Below are 19,622 nucleotides of genomic sequence, written 5' to 3'. Positions count from 1 at the left end.
AAAACTAAAATGCTTACTATCCGACTGTCAGGTACTATTCGAGTTTCTTACCCACATGGGTAGTTTGTTTTTTTTAGTTTTTGGGTTGGTTCTCAGCTGGACTGTTGGACTTGTGGTGTAAACTATGAGAACATCCATTCATAGTTCATGCTGTGTACTTGCGTTTGCTTTGTGATTTCATCAGTGCTTCTTTTTGAATAAAACATATCAATATGATTACCAGTCCCGTATTTGGCTTTCCTTTTCTTTGTTTTAAAAATACGTTGTGTGCTTGCTTTTCTGTACAGAGAGAGAGTGAGAGACTGTGAGAGAGAGAGAGAGAGAGAGAGAGAGAGAGGGAGAGAGAGAGAAAGAGGATGGGGTGGTGGGGTGGATGCCGTGTGAGTTACATGTATCTTGTATCAAGTAGTCTAGCTCTGTCCTGTGCCTTACTTTAACTTTATGTGGTTATGAGTCCAACCAATTTTTCAATGTTTCAACAACTTCAAATCCTTACACTTACATTATTGTACTACTACTACTATTGCCCTGGTGTCCAAAGCTCCCAGGTTGTCCTCTACATAATCTACTGTACCAGCAGGCAATGCGAGGTCTCAATACAAAGCATACTCAGAAGCTCACAGATATTTTAACCTATTAGTTCTGAAGTTCGGAGTTCAACCCCAGCCCGCATTATTTTTTTTTATCATTTACTACACCCCCTGATCCTAGGGGGGAGGGGGGAGGCAATTATAGCGAATTATAGGCGATTTCCAGGTTGAGAACCATAGAAATGGGGTACATAGAAGCGGAACCAATAAATTGGTAAAAAGATATTATTAATCCGAATACAGGAAAAAGAGGCTAAAACAGCACCTGGACATGGATGGCTGGTGCCTCTATAAATAAATCATTGATGGTCTGGTCTGGTCTCCAGCACGGGTACGCAGAAGAAGAATAGGAAGCAAAGTTTTTTGACTGAGCACATAGAAGTTTGTAACTCTAGGGTAGCGACAAGAGTCCTGTCTCCTGCCCTACCACCAAAGACTCTACATAACAAGAGGGGCCACTTCTCTCTTTGAGCCCATTAAAAAAGTGTCCTCAAAATTCTGTGGTGCCCTCTTCGCAAAAGCGCACCTTTTGCGAACAGAGTTATCCTACTTGAGTTTTAAAAAATCAAAGTGAAACTAGCAAGTTTTTGAATGAATTTCGGAAGAACGCTTTTTTAAAATGGTTACCCTGACAAAAAAAACCTCTTCCGGAGGAAAGGGTGATTGTTTTCTTCATTTGACTTTAGAATGAAAGGCTAGAGGTCATTCAAATATTTAAAAAACTAAAACTCCACACTGAACGAACCAGAACTGCTGATGAACAGCAGTCGATCCGCGCACGCAAGGAGGTGCTATTCCTATTCTTCTTCTGGAAAAATGAAAGAGAGCTTCAAAACAGACTGCAGCGCCTTCTGAAGCAAAGAGCGAACTTCCGGGGGACACTTTTTTGGCTGAGTGGCCCATCTTGTTATGTAGGCTACTATCTTTGCTACCACCAAGTAGAACACAGCATTCTTGTAGTGCAGTCAAATACTCGAGGCGCAACTTAATGTTCAATACTTCCTAAACTTATAAACTATCAAACATGTACTCTCCAGCTTTTACACAATGACTTGTATCAATTTGCCTTAAAATATAAATATTTTTGTAAACATCTGCTAGCTGTATTCTAGAAAATTCCTTAATAAAAAAAAATCCAAGTGGGTGGTTTCTACAAATTTTAAGAGGTTTACAGCTGGAGCAATATTATTGCTTTTAAAAGCAAATCTATCATTTTTTTCAAATCGTGACACTATCGTTATTGAACCAATGTTTTGAGAACCTTTAGTGCAAAAATATGTGTTCACTATAAAATTAATTTCTAGTAACAAATTTTGCCATTAGAAAGTGTCATTGGTGAGCTGTGACATAGGCCATATATTAGGTATTCAAAATGTGAGTGAAAAATGGGAAGTGCTGTGAAAAATCCTATTTTCCGCGAGATGGAGATTTATAGTATTTTTTAAATAGAAATTTATGAAAAAAAAGTTTTTAAAAATCTAGCCTTAATTGTGAAAAAATATGATTAAGTTAAGACAAATTTATACAAACTGCTGTGCAAAGTATGGATGACATTGATTCACCCGTAAAAGGGATATTTGAGGATAAGTTGCGCCTTGAATTTTTGACAGCGCTATAGTTACTCTTAGCAAGTATCCATCTACCAAAAGTACCCGTCCCCCAGGGCGAGCCAAGAGCTCAGGTAGGTGTACACAAATATATTTCCAATGAATGGTTCGAATCCTCTACCTGACAAGTGTTGAAAAGGGAGTTAAATAAAATCTAAAAAATGACAAATGTCTCAGTGGGTAGTAAGATACAACAGACCACTAAACGTTCATAAGATGAGAAATTCATATCACCTGACAAAACTGAAATTTGAAAACAGACTGGAACTTTATTTTGAAACAGCCATAAAAGCAATATAATATAATCACAATGTATAAAGATGATAACGTTACCAGTAAAAATAATAAACACAATACTGCAACAATTGCATTGGGGGGGGGATTGAAACATTTCCTCCTGGACTATCTCGCCATCTGACCGAAATATCATAAAACAAAGAACACTTTGGGAGAAATTCCTCTCCTAGCATGAATTTGAGTCTTGAAAGATAAAAAGGATCTCTCTATACTAAAGCTGTCCCCACAGTTTTATGCAAATAAAATTATGAAATTATGCAAACTGAGCCCAAAAATATGAAATATGTGATTCTGTTAATTTTAACAAAGAATGACAAAAGAAAATAATAAGAAATTATACAAAAAATGATCAAATTTTGCTAAATTCTACGGGGTGTATAAAACCCCGGAGACAGCTAAAGCTACATAGGCACTGAAAAACAATAACAGCTGGGAACTTACAAATCTACTCAAGTTCATTCATGTAATATGACTCAATATGAATAGAATCTTTTTTTCTAACAGAATGCAGAACGAGATAAAAAGGCCTACCCCTACAAAAAGTCTAAATACACCTCGTAGCATTGAGGGAAGATATTTGCGGCAGGTAATAACATATATGCCACCTATTTTGATGATTCACTGGGGCAAACACTTCAAGACTATTGAGAGGATGAGTAATAAAGAAAGGTCCAAAGTTCTGTATAAAATGTAATACAAATCGGAAATACATTTGAGTAAAAAGAGTATTCAAATTAGTAGCAAATCTGTGCGTTCATACTAGCGCCGTGAACAATCACAGATGGTCTTTATCTAGAAGTAAAAAATGTTTTCTCAAGCGTCGCTACAAGAGTCCTGCATTTTCCAGCACGTCTCCTCTAAAATGCTCCAACTGCTTGTTTTGAGTAAAGAGAAGCACATGGACACAAGAATGGTCATTTAGTGCTGGGAAAAAATTAAGACAGACAGAAACAACAGAGGGAAAATTAAGAAGTAGGACCTACCAGTGGTGCCCTCTAACCACCCACAGCTTTAACTGCAGTGCTGCAACAAAAAACATGAAAGTAAGCAACAAGCTGAGTGGTCTGAAAACCCAAAGTAACAGTAGTGTTGGGAACAAAATAACCAATTACTGACTGCTGCTCTCACACCCAGTGGCCAGCGAAACAACTATGATCATGTGAAGAGAGTCTACTCGTTCGTCAAAATATGTCCCCATGTTTCGTCTCAGAGAAGTCCTGGATCATATATTTCTCAGAATCAGAACTCATTCAGTGGTCAGATTATCCGTCCCTCCTCGTGATCTATCTCTTACTATGCAAGCCTCTCTCCGTAAACTTTCTCTGCTCCCCAACACCAACCAAGCCACAGTCTTTGCCTTTGTTGTCTTTACTCTTTCTGCCCTCACTTCTGGACAACGATCTCCTGCCCTCGTTCTGTCGGTCAGATTCTCTCCCAGCCCTCCCCCTCCCTCCTCTTGCTGACCTGTCACTCTCACGACCTCCCCGAGACATCCTCTCCACGACATCATGCTCGCCACAAGCCCTCTTCCTGCGGTCCGCATCCTCCGCCCAGTACCCCCTCTCACTGCTGTGTCTGTCTGATGTACTTTGTTTGGCTTTCCTCTCCTGCCATTCACTGTATGTACGATGCTTATGCTCAGAACCTTTTTCACCAGCGCTTGCTTCAGAGGAAGACGGTCTCCTCTTCCTCCCCCCTTCAGCATTTCTCGCACGTGAGCTTTGCAGTTTCGCAGATAAATCTGCGACTGGAACTTCTCGAGGTGATACGAGTCTCCTCTTGTCTTCATAAGTACCCTGTCTCAAATGAGCAGACATAGAGGCTTGTTCTTTTCGACGGCCCTCAAGCTGTTTGCGTCGTTTGGTAGCAATGAACTGTTTTTTCAACTCAAAGGGAGTACTTTCATTTTCACACCCATTGCTTTGACCGATAGATTTTCTAGGACTTCGTGTCTTTAATTTTGGTATACGGGGTAAGGTTTTGGCTTTCACAGAGCTGGGCCTACCATCTGGTGTGTTCTCACAGTCACGTTTTGCTGCACAAGTTTTGTTTGTTGTTTCTTGCCTCGCCTCAGAAACCGAGACTTTTGTCTTCTGAGGGTTGTCCCAAGCTGGGGACATAGAGTCATTGTCATCTGATATTTCTCCTTCCTCCATATCGGACTGGTGTTCTGGGCATACATTGCCACGACCACTGGCATGTCCACTGCCATGGGTTATCCCCGTCTCGCTTCTACTCTTGCTGCCCACCTTTTTCTTTTCAGACTGTGAGATACACGCTTGATCTTTGCCGAGTTCTGCGGTAGAAGATCTCCGAGGACTCTGGACATCCCCGTCCGACAGTTCATCACCAGACAAAAGATCGTCGTGACCAGTCCTGTCCAGGAATAGACTGTCTGGCTCATCACGCCTGCTGGTCGGGGTCCCGCACGTGTCTACGTCCGACACCACGTGGATGTACGGACTCATGAACTGACTGCGCTCCGCCATCATGGCTGCCCTGGCGATCTCCGATTCACTGAGGGCGTTGCCAACTTTTGAAACCCGACTGTCGGGAAATGGGTCGTTGTGGTCAAATTCTTGCATAGTTTCAACTCTTCCCTGAATGTCTTCATCACTGCATAAATCAGCTGCCTTTTTCAGCGATGTGGTAGTTTTAGTAGCACCTGCAGTTTTCACCAACTGCCGTCTTATTAAATCTTGCCAGGCCAATTGCCGAGCACATGTTGAACTGCCTTCTGGCGAAGACACCTCTTGAACCAAGCTGCTCTTGGCCGATTCTTTCCCTGCATCCCTAAAGTCTTTTATAGTGCATGGCTCTCCCTCAACCATCTCACTTTTTGACGACGCACTCTTCACCATTCTGAAGTGTTTTATGGGACTTGGATTTTCCTGGGGCTTGGTATCTTCAGTAGAAACATCGCGTTCAGTCTCTGAGTGTCTCACAGGAGCAGCTGACTTCTTCACTGGTGAAAAATCTGTACCTTCTGAATGCTGGTCACCTGAGCCTTGTACTTCATCAACAGAAGAGTCTGAAGAGACAGAATCTTCTGAATGTGTATTTTTCACTTTGCCTTTTGAAGCCTTGGGTTTTCCTGCGTCACTTTTTACTTCTTCAGCCTCTGGCTTTTTAAAACTTCTAATACCGCTGGCTTCCAACATTCTATTTGCATTTTCCTTGTCACTGGCTCTGGGCATCGGCTTCAGGCTTTTAACGTCACAGTCAAACTCAGACAGGCTTCCATCCATCAAACTGATCTCAGCCAGGGCAAAAGCCGGCACGGCGTGAACAATCTCCGGTCCTGGTCTCACGTCAGGGCCATCTCTCGCCTCCTCATCCAGCACAAATGTCGTATCTCTCTGACTTTTGAACTCATCACTGGACCTCTTCCTCCTCACAGACTTCTCCCTCTTGTTTTCAAATTCACTGCGAGACCTTTTCTTGCAAACAATCTTTTCCTCCTTGTTTTCCAAATCACAGTTCGATGTCCTCATTCTCCGGGACCTTTCGCTAACACTTCTCCGCACTTTGACCTTTTTAGGTGTACCTGTGGGAGTCGTGTCGTCAGATTCCTCCGCCTCAGAGGAAGACTTCGCCGACTTTGACACAAGGCACGGCCTTCCTGGCCCAGTTTCTCCGGCTTTGTTATGATTTTCTTCCAGCCGCGGTTTACTTTTCTTTCTTGAAGCAGCTATTTCTTTATCACTGTCATCCTCATTACTGCTGCCAGAAGAGAGATGGAGCTGATATGCGACCAAACTAACTTTCTCAGCACTCTCACAATTCACCGCTTCCAGGCTGGAAAAAGAACGTGCTGATTTATCACCTGTATCTAGACTAGACTGGCGTTTCTTCAATTCTCCACATTTCTCAAGGGCAGCTGGGACTTTCTCAGCTCGGGGATGCTTCTCCCTCCTTGGAGGAGGACTGCTTCGAGTCTGAGGGTTCTCCAAGCTAGACTGGTCACCAATTTTCTGCGAGTCTGTCCAGGGATCGCTGGTGCTGTCCGGCTCCAGGTGATGGGACAGTGGGGAGGAACTCTGCTGACGACACGCTGCGACAGACGCCAACCTCGACAGTTGGGGCTGGTGATGGTCGGACGAGGTGACCAGGAAACTGTCGGGAGACGCACGACACTGCTGTTGGACGACAGTAGCACCAGTCCTGGCATCTTGCTTTCTCTGACGGAAGATAGCTGGAGGTCGGTTGTCTTGATGGTCACTGAGAGATGCCTCTCCCTCCTCCAGGCTGACTGGATTAGTTGATCCACCTTCTGCTGCAGACAACAGGCGCCCACACAGCCTCTGCACTGAAGTAGTGCCTGTGTCACCGGTCTCTTGACTCTCTACATGTGACTGGACAGCATAATTTTCTCTAGCACTAGAAGAATTTTGTACAAACTTTACAGCGTCTTTTTCTTGCAGAGACAAAGTGGAAACCCGTTTTTTTCCACTTAGAGAAAACTCTGGCTTCTTGGACACATGACTAACTTGTCCTTGTTCAACGGCTTTGTAAAATTCTAAACCATGCAGCCTCTTCTCCAGTCTGCTTTTGTTCACTTTACCACTCTGGAACATTTCCTTCTTGAATGCTTGCAGCGTTTTCTTGAGAACATTTTCACACTGCTTTTCCACCACACGCATCCAGGCCTTCGTTTCTTCTGGCTCACTCTCCAGATTCTGCAGCCCTCCCTCTTCCTGTGTTTCGCTGTCCGAGACTGACAACTCCATATCATTTTCTCCATAGGTTTCTTCCACAAGGCAAGTTTTTGTTCCTTTCTCATGCTCCTTCCGTCCTTTGGGATTTTCCACAAGGCGAGCCTTTTCTCCTTTCTCATGCTCTTTCCTTCCTTTGGGATCTTCCACAAGGCGAGCCTTTTCTCCTTTCTCATGCTCCTTCCTTCCTTTGGGATCTTCCACAAGGCGAGACTTGGCTTCTTTCTCTTGCTCCTTCCTTCCTTTGGGATTTTCCACAAGGCGAGACTTGGCTTCTTTCTCTTGCTCCTTCCTTCCTTTGGGATTTTCCACAAGGCGAGACTTGGCTTCTTTCTCTTGCTCCTTCCTTCCTTTGGGATTTTCCACAAGGCGAGACTTGGCTTCTTTCTCTTGCTCCTTCCTTCCTTTGGGATTTTCCACAAGGCGAGACTTGGCTTCTTTCTCTTGCTCCTTCCTTCCTTTGGGACCTTCCACAAGGGGAGCCTTTTCTCTTTTCTCTTGCTCTTTCCTTCCTTTAGGATTTTCTATGGGGCAAGTCTTCATACCTTCCACACAAGTTCTACCACTACTGCCTTCTTCCCTCAGCTCCTTACTCTGGGTAGTTTTGATGTGATCTTTGCCTTTACTAGATTGCACTCTTTCCGTTTTATTCCCAACAACCGTATTCTCATCAAGCTGCGGTACTTTGGTGAAAGATTCTGATTTATCACACTGGTCCATACTCTCTTTCTTCTTCTCTTTACTTTTGTCCTGAACTCTGCTCTTGCTAGTCCCATTCCCTTTTCTGTCCCGTGAAGTCTTGTTGCCGTCAATTTTTACTTCGGGCACGGTCTCCGAGGACTCAATACGACTACACTTTTCTTCACCGGAGATCTTATTCTCAGTCGTTCGGATGCGACTTTTACCAGCTCCACTTGCATCCCGTTCATCTTTTTTCCTCGATGCCTTGTCTGTGTCGACTTGAGACTCTTTACCAGTTGATCCCCCCATATTATGCTGTTCCTCTGTCACATTCTTATTCTTCTTGGATTTTCTTTCAGTTTTCCTTTTACAAGCCCGATCTTTCTCATCTTTGTTTTTACTCGGTTTGTCAGAAGCAGTTTGTGGCTCATCATCAGAGGACTCTGCTATATCCCCCAGCCTCTCCTTTGCACCCCCGTCAGACAGAAGCTCCGACGTCTCTGTTTCAGACACGCTAACCCTCCGAATGATCTCCGAGGGGCCTCTGATGTGCCTGAAATGTGAGATTCCGTCCGCCAGCTGCCCCCTCTGGCCTGGGGGGTAGAACTCAGAGGGTAACAGCTGCGGCTTGTGGGGACTGGGGAAGGCGCTCGAGCTGGCCTCTTCCTCGCCCAGCATGATCAGGTTGGACGTACACACGATGTTGGTGATCACAGGGGTCGGCGCCAGGGTGTCTCTCGTCGCGCTCTCCTTGGAGCTGGAGGAAGACGAGCCTTGATCCATGGACTCGCGGGACGAGGACTTGGAGGAGGAGGACGATAGCATGATCTCGGGTTTGGTAAATAGCCCGTCGTCCGTTTCACCACAGTCTTGGCCGTTGTTGTTGTTGTTGTTGCCGTTTTGGTTCCCATCCTCCAGGTCCACGTCTATCACCTCCACGGTGGGTACCTCCGACGAGACGGGAAAAGCCGGAGCTGTATCAGACCTCGCGGTGCTGTCCCCATTCAGGTTGTTGAAGTTCTTGATAAAGCCCTTCTTAAAGTGCAAACCTGACACTGATTTGGAGGAATTTGTATCCTCGGAGGCTTTGGTTTCAAAAGGAAGTGTATTGTCTCCTGAGTAAGAATTGCTCCTTTCCCTGGTCGCTGGTGTGGATTTCAGCGGTGTATTTACGTGAGTGAAAGGAGTAGTCGAGTTGGAAACCGAGCTGTTTTCTTCGTCAGAGAGAGAGCCAAAGAACGAAGCTGCAGTAGATCTTACGGACCTGAACGGCCTGTGTTTGAGGTACAGCTTCTCATTATCTCTAGCAAGACGACTTTTATCTGATAACGCATCAAAATTTGTCTTCTCCTCACAAACACCATCCTGTTTTGATGAATGACCAGACGATTGCCTCTCCAGTTTTTTCTTTCTCTCCTCACTCCCAGATTTATCAGCAGGTGTTTCACAAGGCACAGTCTGGTGTAGCCTGGTCTCATCACAATCGTGGGAGGGTCCAGGTGTCACCTCTGTGTTTGAGGCAGGAACCGACACATTATGTCTGCTTTTGTGGTCGTGCATCATCTGCTCACTGTCTCTCGCTCCCGAGCTGGAGGAAATGGGAGGATGCGGTTGGAGCGACGACTCCTCTGCTCTGTCTGTTCTACGTTGTTTCTCACCACCAGTCGATTCACCCTTCTCACTTGGCCTTTCCCCTTCAAGGCATCGACTAGATTCTCCAACTTTGCCCGTTTTCTGATCTTTGGAGGCAGGAGAGAAACTGATCTTCTTGGGTTTTATCGTGCCATGTCTTTCCGCATTCTCTGGCCTGCCTTTCGAACTGGGTGACGGCGTTTCGCTAGATTTCCTCCGAGAGGCGACACCCTGGCAGCCAGCCAAAGAATACGACTGGCCAATTTCCACTTTCAATTTGTCCCTCACCGAACTTTTGCTACTTTCTCTTGATGAAGCACTCGTCTTCCGCAGCTTGCTCGTTGGTGGGGACAGTCTGCTTGAGCCGTCGCGTCCCGAGGACGGGTGTGGGGGTTTGGTAGTGCCTCTCTCCGCCGGGGCTTCGTCTGTCGATCGAGACGACGCTCTCTTTAAACTGTTGCGTGTGTTGTTATCCCCCGACTCGTCGTTCACCAGCGTACGTACCTCGGTCTGGCTCCGCCGAGACAACTTGTTGCGCAAATCAAACTGGCTTCCGCTGCCCCCTCCTCCACCGGAAGAATCAGAAACAAAACAAGTGTCCTCTCTCCTCTCCTCCGGATGGCTGCGACCACCGACATTGCACGACGACAGCCTCTGATGGTGGGGATCCCACCCAGAATCCTGAGCCCCCCTCGGGTCGCGACTAGTCGCAGCATCAGAGTCCACGGAAGGTGCCTGTGTCCTGGGATGATTCCGATGACTACCATACACAACACTCCTCTCCTGCGAATGCTCTGATACAATTCTCGATTCCAATTTTACTGGATTGCCTCTAGACTCAGATCTCACTGGATAGTCTCTAGACTCGGATCTCACTGGATAGTCTCTCGATTCCGCTCGGATGGGATCTCTTGATTCAGATCCAACTTGATAATCTTCCCTGGTTCTGTACTCGTAATGATCAGCGGGCCCAGAGTCGGGCGCAGCATGCCTGTCGTAGTTATGTCCCCTCCTCCTGTCGTCTGTTCCGCCTCCTCTCCCCGATGAAGAACCCTGAGCTCGTCTTGCACCGTGCACGGACTCGGACCCTGAGCCACCAACGGCGGGACTTCTGGGTCTCTGCGAGTAGTCCGCAACTGTCCTCCTGTCACACAAACCACAAACATTTCAGTTTAGTTTTAGTAAGAGTTTTACGGCACTTGCAACACAATAAGGTCATATAAAAGCTGAAGATTAGAGGTGTTACAAGAGAGTAGCAAACACAAAAAAGAGGAGAGTTTTTAGTTTTAGTAAGAGTTTTAAGGCACTTGCAACATAATAAGGTCATATAAGTGCCGAAGATTAGTTTTGTTTAGTTTAGTAAGAGTTTTACGGCACTTGCAACATAATAAGGTCATATAAGTGCCGAAGATTAGTTTTGTTTAGTTTAGTAAGAGTTTTACGGCACTTGCAACCTTGCAACATAAAAAGGTCATGTAAGTGCCGAAGATTAGAAGTGTTACAAGAGAGTAACAAACACAAAAAAGGAGGGGGGAATAAAGACGATAGGTGTTTGATAGGTAAGAAGAAGCAAATCCCACCAGAATACCCGCCAAACACCCATGGACAAACATTGTCCTTTAAAGCAAATGGCAAAAAGTCAACATCACATCTTTAAATATGATACACAACAACAGTAACCATGATGATGACATGCGTCTTTACATTTACGCCTTTGCTTCCTTTTCTGTTCCGAGTCATTTACAACAGGAAGCAAAGTGTTAAACCAGATGCTCATGAAAGTAATTTTACCACTGGAAGCTTTGCAACTCCTTCCGGAATAATAACAATAATAATAATAATACTAATAATAATAAATGGCATTTATATCGCGCTCAATTCCGAGTGGACATATGAGCCGACACATTCCTTATCATCCCCAACCCACTGCACACGCTAAAAAATTACACTTAAAAAATCATTAGTTGATAAAGACGGAAAGAGAAGCTTTGAAAACATGAAATTAGCATCACTATTTCAAACTTTGCTTAAAAAAATATAGGTGGTCATTAAGCCACATCTTCAGAAAAAGGGGCTTTGTGCTTGACCCTACTCATAAACAAAAATGTTGCAAAGGAGGAGGAGGAGGAGGAGGAAGAGGAAGAGGAAGAGGAGGAGGAGGAGGAGAAGGAGAAGAAGGAGGAGGAGAAGGAGAAGGAGAAAAAGAAGAAGAAGAAGAAGAAGAAGAAGAAGAAGAAGAAGAAGAAGAAGAAGAAGAAGAAGAAAAAAGAAGAAGAAGAAGAAGAACATGTACATGTAACAGATTTACGGCACTTGCAACACAATAAGGTCAAATAAGTGCCAAGGATTAGAGGTGTTACAAGAGAGTAACATACACAAAATACAAGGAGGGGAGAAAAGGACGATAGATGTTTGACAGGAAAGAAGAAGCAAACCACACCAGAGCACCCGCCAACCACCCACTGAAGAAGAAGAAGAAGAAGAAGAATGTAGTATACGAAGAGTCTCCACAATCGAAAATGACAATGACCATATTTCAATCATAATAGATTAATAATTAATTATAGTAAATCTGAAAGAGAAAGGAGAAAGACCAAACCACATCAATGAACACATTAGAACCTCCACCACCAGCATCACCCTTCCTCTCAGTCAGCACACTGAAGAGTAAGGATGTAGCCACCTCCCTACCTCAGTTTTAGTTTTATAGTAAGTTTACAATGGCACTTGCAACACAATAAGGTCATGATATGAGTGCCAAAGCTTAGAGGTATCACAAGAGAGTAACAAACACAAAAAAGGAGGAAATAAAAGGAAGATGGATATTTTTTTGATTTAGTAAGAGTTTTACGGCGCATGCAACTGCATAAGGTCATATGAGCTCGCTGTCACGATAGATGTTTGATAGAAAAGAGGAAGCAAACCCCACCAGAGCACCCGCCAACCACCCGTTCCCCTACCTCAGCCTGTGGAGCTCCTCGTCTTTCTGTTGCAGTTCAGCGCGGGCGGTGAGCAGCAGAGAGGACAGGTTCTTACACAGCTGCACTTTAGTGGCCGCCAGACTTTTGTTTTCTTCCTCCAGCTGCCGGTACTTATTCTCCATTTCCTCCATTTGCTTTCGCATCTGATGGAAAAGAATAACATGAAAAGGTGAAAATGCACCTCGCTCGAAACTTAGGTGTAAATTTTGTTCTCGTACTCATCTTGAGAAACCAGAAACACAGAGATAGTCTTTGTTGAGGTAAATTTACGGTTATTCGACACAACGAAGGTCGCATTTCACCAGGAAGGGGTTAGGTAGAATAAATAAAATGCCAAAAGGAAGTAAAAGGAGCACACAAACTATTTTTAGTTGTAGTAATAGTTTTCCTGCACTTGCAATACAATAAGGTCAAACATGTGCCCAAGATCAATTGTGTCACAAAGAGAGAATCAAAAACAAAAAAAGGAGGGGAGACAAAGACGATAGATGTTTGACAGGAAAAAAGGAGAAAACCACACCAGAGCACCTGCAAACCCCCCACAAGGAGCACACATTAACCAAGTACCCTCAATACTGGCCATAGTGAAAACAATGAAAGTAAAAAAAACCCACAACAACAAAAGCAGACGCTGATTAGCAATACTCAAGATACCAATACCAGACTATATTTTCCGTTGAAGTTCAAATGAATTCTCTAAGCCTCAAGACAGAAGAAGGAACCTACCCTACATACAATAAACGAAACCCCCATAACACCTTCCCTTAACACTTTGCCATCAGGCGGCAAAGTGTTGAGAACCGGACCATTTCAAGCAAACATTTATCGGTCTAGCACTTGCTGAAAAGAGAGAACATACATGATACAAAAAGTAAACTGTACAATTGCTCTCACCTTTTCCCTCTGTGAGACATCTGACGCCAGTACATCAGTGAACAAATCAAGACGGACTGCATCCGCATTTTTTCTCTCAATTTTGACTGGAGATGGCACATGGCACGCCTGAAGAGTATACAAGCAGAGACATTTGATCATGATGTAAGAGAGGAAACAAACTTTTGAGTGATATAAACCAACCGTACACCACTTTAAGAAACAAAGATTACACTAAGTGTGCGCAGTAAACCTTCATGATCCTATTATCCCCAAATTACAAAAATAAAAAATAGCACATGTCAACATTTTTTAGCTCGCATCCAAGAACCTGTCCAGTGAACATTATTTCATTTTATCATGCCCCAAAATCAGACATTGAGAAGTTCTCAGTAATAAATGATAAGGTGTACTGAAGAAAAAGTGTACTTTTCAAACTCTCATTTATGAAGGCCATGTGTTTTTATGCTGTCTTTGTAAGGCCTCTACAGCTTTACCGTGTCTCAAAATCAACTGCCCAATCATCCCAAGCAGCAGTGCACATTACATCATATCAAAAGCTGCATCAAATGTGTGTCAGTACCACTAGAACCATATCTGATCACCATCCATGTCTTAGCTGTGCATGGGTTGAAATATTATGATTGCCTCAAAAAAACAAAAACTTCATTTTTCTCAAAGTTAATTCTAATCTAAAGTCTTCAGTAATCATTTACCAGCTGAGACAAAGGTGATGGTATGTTGTTGTATTACAACCAAAGAAAACACCATGCTATAAGCCTGATATGTGAGTGTGACTGAGAAAAGGATCAAGAGTGAAGAAGTTGATATCATAATGCCTAACTTGAAAAAATGGGGAACCTCGTGAAATATCTAATTTTAGGGAAATTTTACTATGACCATGAGATCAAAAACCAACTGCTCTCTATCTGCTCTATCAAATTCATTCAGGGTTGTTATCAAGATATTGAAAGAATTGCATTTAAAAGAGCTTGACAGGATGTGAAGCTCAAAATCTTTGGCGTCAACTTTCTCAAAACAAGGTAGGCCTACTGAGCAGATAGAACTTTGTAATTCTGCAATAATGATGTGTATCCTTTCCAAATTTATCTTCAACAGTTAACAGATTTTGAAATACAACATCAAAAGGGAGGAATTATGAAGAACTCCAAGTACAACATGCATTGTGATTAAGACACTGAAAAATTACCGTTTCTGAAAGCAGTTTGAACTGCTCCGACGATTCAGGGTTTGACGGAAAACTGTCCATAGACTGCAGGTCCCCGTAAATGTCCACACTGCCTTCCTCCGCACTTGATTCGTAGCCTGATCTCATGAGCGCCGCTTCGTACTTCCTCGGGCTAAACGGTGTCGACCCGGGACGCCTGAAGATGTCTTGACACATATCATCTATATCCATCTTGTTTTAGGTTTTTTATCAACAGCTTTCCAATTTAAGTCCGCTCAGGTTCTCTTTCGTCGTAAAAACAAAGCATCTGACGCAAGAAGAACTACAAGTCCCACTCCAGTTTCTTTCTGTAAAGAAAGAAAGCAAAGAGTAATCAAAATGAGGTGAACACTTCACAAAACCATTAATGTGAAGAAAACAGAAATTGAAAATGTACTGGACAACTTAAAACTAATGTTTCCTTACTTACTTTGTGTTAATGGGGGAAGATGCGCTTATTGGTTGTTTTTTTTCCTTACTTTTATTTCTCTGATGTACATGATGTATGTAACATTACACTGTACTTTATTTCACTGTTTTGCTCTAAAACATTTCTCATACTGAAACTGAAACCAAATCTGAAAGAAAAAAATTTAGGCCTACTGGTTTTTTTTTTACCTATCTCATCCCCAGCACAGGTGAATGACATGCAAAAACAAACACACAAAATAGATCATGAAAAAATTGCCTACATCACATATGACACTGCATAAATTGCATACTTTGGAAAACTCTGTCCATCCACACAACAAGTGTAAATAGAAAGTGAAAAGGTCATCTTCAGGAATGTCAACAACAGACAAATTAAATCCATGAGACCTCCTTGATGATTACATAATATATTTTTACATTGGCAGCAAATCAATAAAAGCTTTTCAAAGCATGGTTTCCAAAACAACTACAAGATCCAATCATAAATATAATCAAAGTAGCTGGGCCCCCTTTCGATGAAAGGAACGATCGGTGCATTAACAAGTTGCCGATATAATGGATGTATCGATTGATTCTCTTCTATTCCGCTTTCGTGGTTGTACGCTCCAGAGTTTCAAAAGTGTGGAATTGTTGCGCACGGCTACTGAACGGAACCCTCACTTGTCTACAATGGAGTCTTAGAAGACGGACTTCCCCAAGATTAGAACTGTGTGGACGAAACAAAGCATTTCGGAAAAGGGAAAGCAGTCTGCGTGGATTTTTAAAAGTTAGGTCCGAGCCACATGGATGCTGTGGACGCCTGCAAAGTTTCAAAGGTGCGGGTTAGGTAATAAGGGAGGAGTTTGTGCACAAAGCTTCCCAAGTCCACTTTTATATTATCTTAGCAAAAATACTAAAAGCCACATCAATAATGCCCCTTGATAGGCTTCACACAATGCAAGTTAAGCGCTAAATGGGTCTACACTTTGCCCCTCATCTCGCCGATTGGCGATTTTTACCACCCAGATTCTTTGGATTTTCCCCAAAATATGACGACAAAGTGTTAATAATATTTTATTTTAACTTAAGACAAAAGGCTTGCCTTTTTAGTTTGAGGGGCAAAAATTTAAGTTCAAACTGTTCTCAAAATCTGAAAAAAAAAAGAAAAAGAAAACTGGCAGGTAGAGTTCGGTCGGGCTCGCAAAATTAGACACCAAAAGTATAGGTTAATTTATGTGTACGAACTTCAACATCCACATAATATTAGTTTCTTGTCCTATTTTCTGATTGTATGCCGAGTTTCATTTGGATTGGTTCGGAAATAGAGCAGCCCGAGGTTGACAAAGTTAGTCACCTACGCTTCGGCCGGGTCCGCAAAATCATCCGCAAATGGGGACCAAATTTTCGCCGAGCCCGATTGGCATGGCTACCGAATAAGAAATTTTTATATTCGGACTCGAGTCCGAAAAAGAAAAAAGGCCGGCACTATTTCTCCGAACGTTCGGGAAAATAAAGCTGGGCACTATTTCTCCGAACACTCTGAAATCTCATCCTTTCCCGCAAATTTCGGATATTATATAGATCTATAATTATAGTATAGGCCTACCAAAGATTGTTCGTATACAATATATGGTTCAAGCGGTCCAAAAAATGTCCTCAGTAAATATTTATATAAAGAAATGCTACAGTTCCAAACAGTTTTTCGCTACAGATATGGCGTGTTCCCTATGAAGGGTACTGCTCTTAAACGCAATGTGTTGTGTTCACTCGTGTGCTGTCTAGATCTAGATCTAGATCTACGGAGGGTTATTGATAACGACACATAGAACTGCTGCGACCAATGTACTGACACTGGCAAAGCCCCTTAATGTGTGTGATTCCATAATTTACATATATATATGTAATATCCTGTAGGCTACTTTTTTTTAAAATTACGCACATTTAGGGTTAAAACAGCCAATCTTCTTCGGACAGGTGGACACTCGCCCTTATTTTTTAATGTTTGTTGTTGTTCATGGGCTGTTCTAATTTTGATTTCTTTCTGTTGTGAAACCTTCCTTTTTCACGTTTTTACACTCATCTAAAAATCTGTAGACTATCTAGCTCTTGAAAATTGAAATACATATAGACCCAAAAATTTGCTCCTGTGTGTGTGTGTGTGTGTGTGTGTGTGTGCGTATGTATGTGCGTGTGTGAGTGTGTCTGTGTGTGGTAGTAAGTGGAGAGTGAGGAGTGTGTGTGTGTGTGTGTGTTTGTTTTTCGGGCTTTATTTCAGCCTTTATTCAGTAACAGTTCAAAGTATACAAAATAGAAACACAGGATCCATTCACTCCAGGGCTCATGAGTTATTCGTCTCTTTCAGTTTCACTCATTCATTCAATTCCCGTGTTCTCTCCCGCGGCTCATCCCTGTCCGCATGACTTTCATTATACCCCACCCCCTCCCTCCAGGCACACACAAAGAAAATCTCACTCATTCCCTTGCACCCTGCGAACCATGGACAATAATATAGGCAAAACACTGCCTGAGCTGCATTCCTTTCTTTCGTGAGCTGTGGACCAGGCCAGGGGTCGGTGTCGTCGTCTTGTACTTGTAGTTGCTGTCGCCTGTGGATACTCTCGCACATTCTTCCTTTCACCCGCTCTTTCACTCACAGTATACTGTCTCTCCATCCACAGCTCAGTTCGTCATACGTTCAAAAGTTGCCCACTGGTCATGTTTAGTTAGTGTGTGTACATGTGCATGATGGTGGTGTGTGTGTGGTGGGTGTTACTGAAGGTTGTCTGTAGGCGGGCTTGTCATGCGGTGTTCCTTCCCAGATCAGAGGCAGAATGAAAGTTGGCGCCGAACTCTCGCAATAAATAGGCAAAAAATCACGAGACCGGAAGCTGGAAACCGTTCGGAGAAATAAAGATCGGCACTATTTCTCCGAACGTTCGGAGAAATAGTCACTTCAAAGAAAAAATGTTATTCGGACTCGAGTCCGAATAAAGACGGCCATAAATATTGGCCAATGGTGTTCAATTGTCGAACTCTCACTATCCGCTTGGGCTTGTGTCTAACTGTCAATACGGCTAGCCTCTTCCTTTTTTACTTATATTTTTCAATCGTTCCCCTTCATTTGGGTCCGGTTGGGTAAACAATTATAATACTCTGCAGTTTGACCCCCAAAGCCAAAGCAGTGCATCAGTGTGTGGGAGTGAAAGTAAAAATTTACCCTTGATTAGATATTATTCCAAGTCACTCACTACTGAAGTCTACTCTCTAGGCTACATGATAATGATACCTTGAGCAGTCCACCCACGGTTTTTCTAGGCCTGAGACTGAGAATGAGAAGCCTGCCACCAAGACCAAGTCCAAGCAAGTCTTGGTCTTGGGCCTTGCACTTGCAGCAAGTGAAGTGAAGCATTCAGTCATGTAAAATAAAAAGGCAAGGCACTTTCTGGGGATACAAATAGAACTAGAAGATCTATGCTGGGAACGAAGAACAAATAATAGTAATAAATAACGAAAGTACCAACCAAAAGTTTAGTTACACTCTGATGTGTTTGCAGTTTGCTGTGTTAGATTCTTGCAGTTTGCTTCAAGGCCTGACTGACTAACTACTAGGCTAGAGATCTATTATTTTTTCGACCGTTATTTTTGGTTGCCAGTTATTTCCAAACAATGCTAGATCTAATTAGCGTTGAGACAATTTCAATGTTAGGCTAAGAGCTTGTGGTCTGAATAGCTTATCCTAGGCTAGTTGCAATAGATTTAGATCTATACGATGTCATACCATCTGAGGATCCCAGTAAATATAATGATATGATGTACTATGATATATTATGCATGTGAATCTGAACATAATATTATGCTTGTACATAAATAAAAGTCAATTTGAAGCAACATTGGCAATTCTTGAAGTTGTAAAGGTACAATAATTATTTTAAAAATAAAATAAAAACCCAAATACAACTGAAATCAGTTGAAAAAATATTGTAATTGAATTTCCTTTCTCCAATTCCCCAAAAGTCGTAATGTATTTCTCATTTTTGTAGGATGCAAAAAATATAAAGGAAAACACATCAGATCAGTTTTAGGCTACTCTTTTAAAAAATGGGCAAAGTGGCAAATTTACCCTGAGAGCTCTTTCGTTGCGGGAAACCTTTGTTGTTATTTTTGTTCGGCGCGCTTCTGACAGTAATGTGGATTGGACGAAATTTTTTATTTTAGTAATCAAAAGGATGGGGTGAAGTTTGGTCAAATTTAGAGAGAGAGAGAGAGAGAGAGAGAGAGAGAGAGAGAGAGAGAGAGAGGGAGAGAGGGAGGGAGGGAGGGAGGATTCATGGGTGGTGTAGGGGTCCAAATTAAAATCTTTCTCATATGAATCACCTTAACATTGATAGCAAACGTCACAGACTATGAGAATAACATGATAAGTTAGAGACTTCTCTTCCCAGGGAAAGCGGCCTTAATTGTCATTACCGTCTAGCCATCACTCTTCCTGATGATATCCAATACAAGTAGGCACAATGCATAGTTATTACATAGTTTCCTAGACGATTGCGACTCTCCCTGTGTGTATTTCTGGAGGGTACACACGCACTCAAACGAGGAAAAGGACG

At 42.8% G+C, this 19,622-nt stretch overlaps 1 protein-coding gene across 2 annotated transcripts; it reads right to left on the bottom strand.

The window, feature by feature from the left end:
• Window positions 1-3,460: 3,460 nt before the first annotated feature.
• LOC101861964 (zinc finger CCCH domain-containing protein 13) lies at window positions 3,461-18,635 on the bottom strand. Of its 2 annotated transcripts, none has more exons than XM_005101940.3 (5): window positions 18,537-18,635; window positions 14,587-14,912; window positions 13,398-13,505; window positions 12,483-12,646; window positions 3,461-10,666 (listed from the first exon to the last, which is right to left on the bottom strand). In XM_005101940.3, exons 2-5 carry the CDS (start codon window positions 14,794-14,796, stop codon window positions 3,778-3,780), a joined length of 7,371 nt encoding a protein of 2,456 aa, XP_005101997.1. In that variant the 5' UTR covers window positions 14,797-14,912; window positions 18,537-18,635; the 3' UTR covers window positions 3,461-3,777. The 2 variants fall into 2 exon arrangements, with proteins under 2 accessions (XP_005101997.1, XP_035826570.1); XM_035970677.1 differs by lacking the exon at window positions 18,537-18,635 and adding an exon at window positions 15,035-15,787.
• Between the last annotated feature and the right edge of the window lie 987 nt (window positions 18,636-19,622).

This window comes from Aplysia californica, unplaced genomic scaffold, assembly GCF_000002075.1.
Source record: "Aplysia californica isolate F4 #8 unplaced genomic scaffold, AplCal3.0 scaffold00305, whole genome shotgun sequence".
Classification (NCBI taxonomy): domain Eukaryota; kingdom Metazoa; phylum Mollusca; class Gastropoda; order Aplysiida; family Aplysiidae; genus Aplysia; species Aplysia californica.
This window is presented reverse-complemented; position numbering and strand designations above follow the sequence as displayed.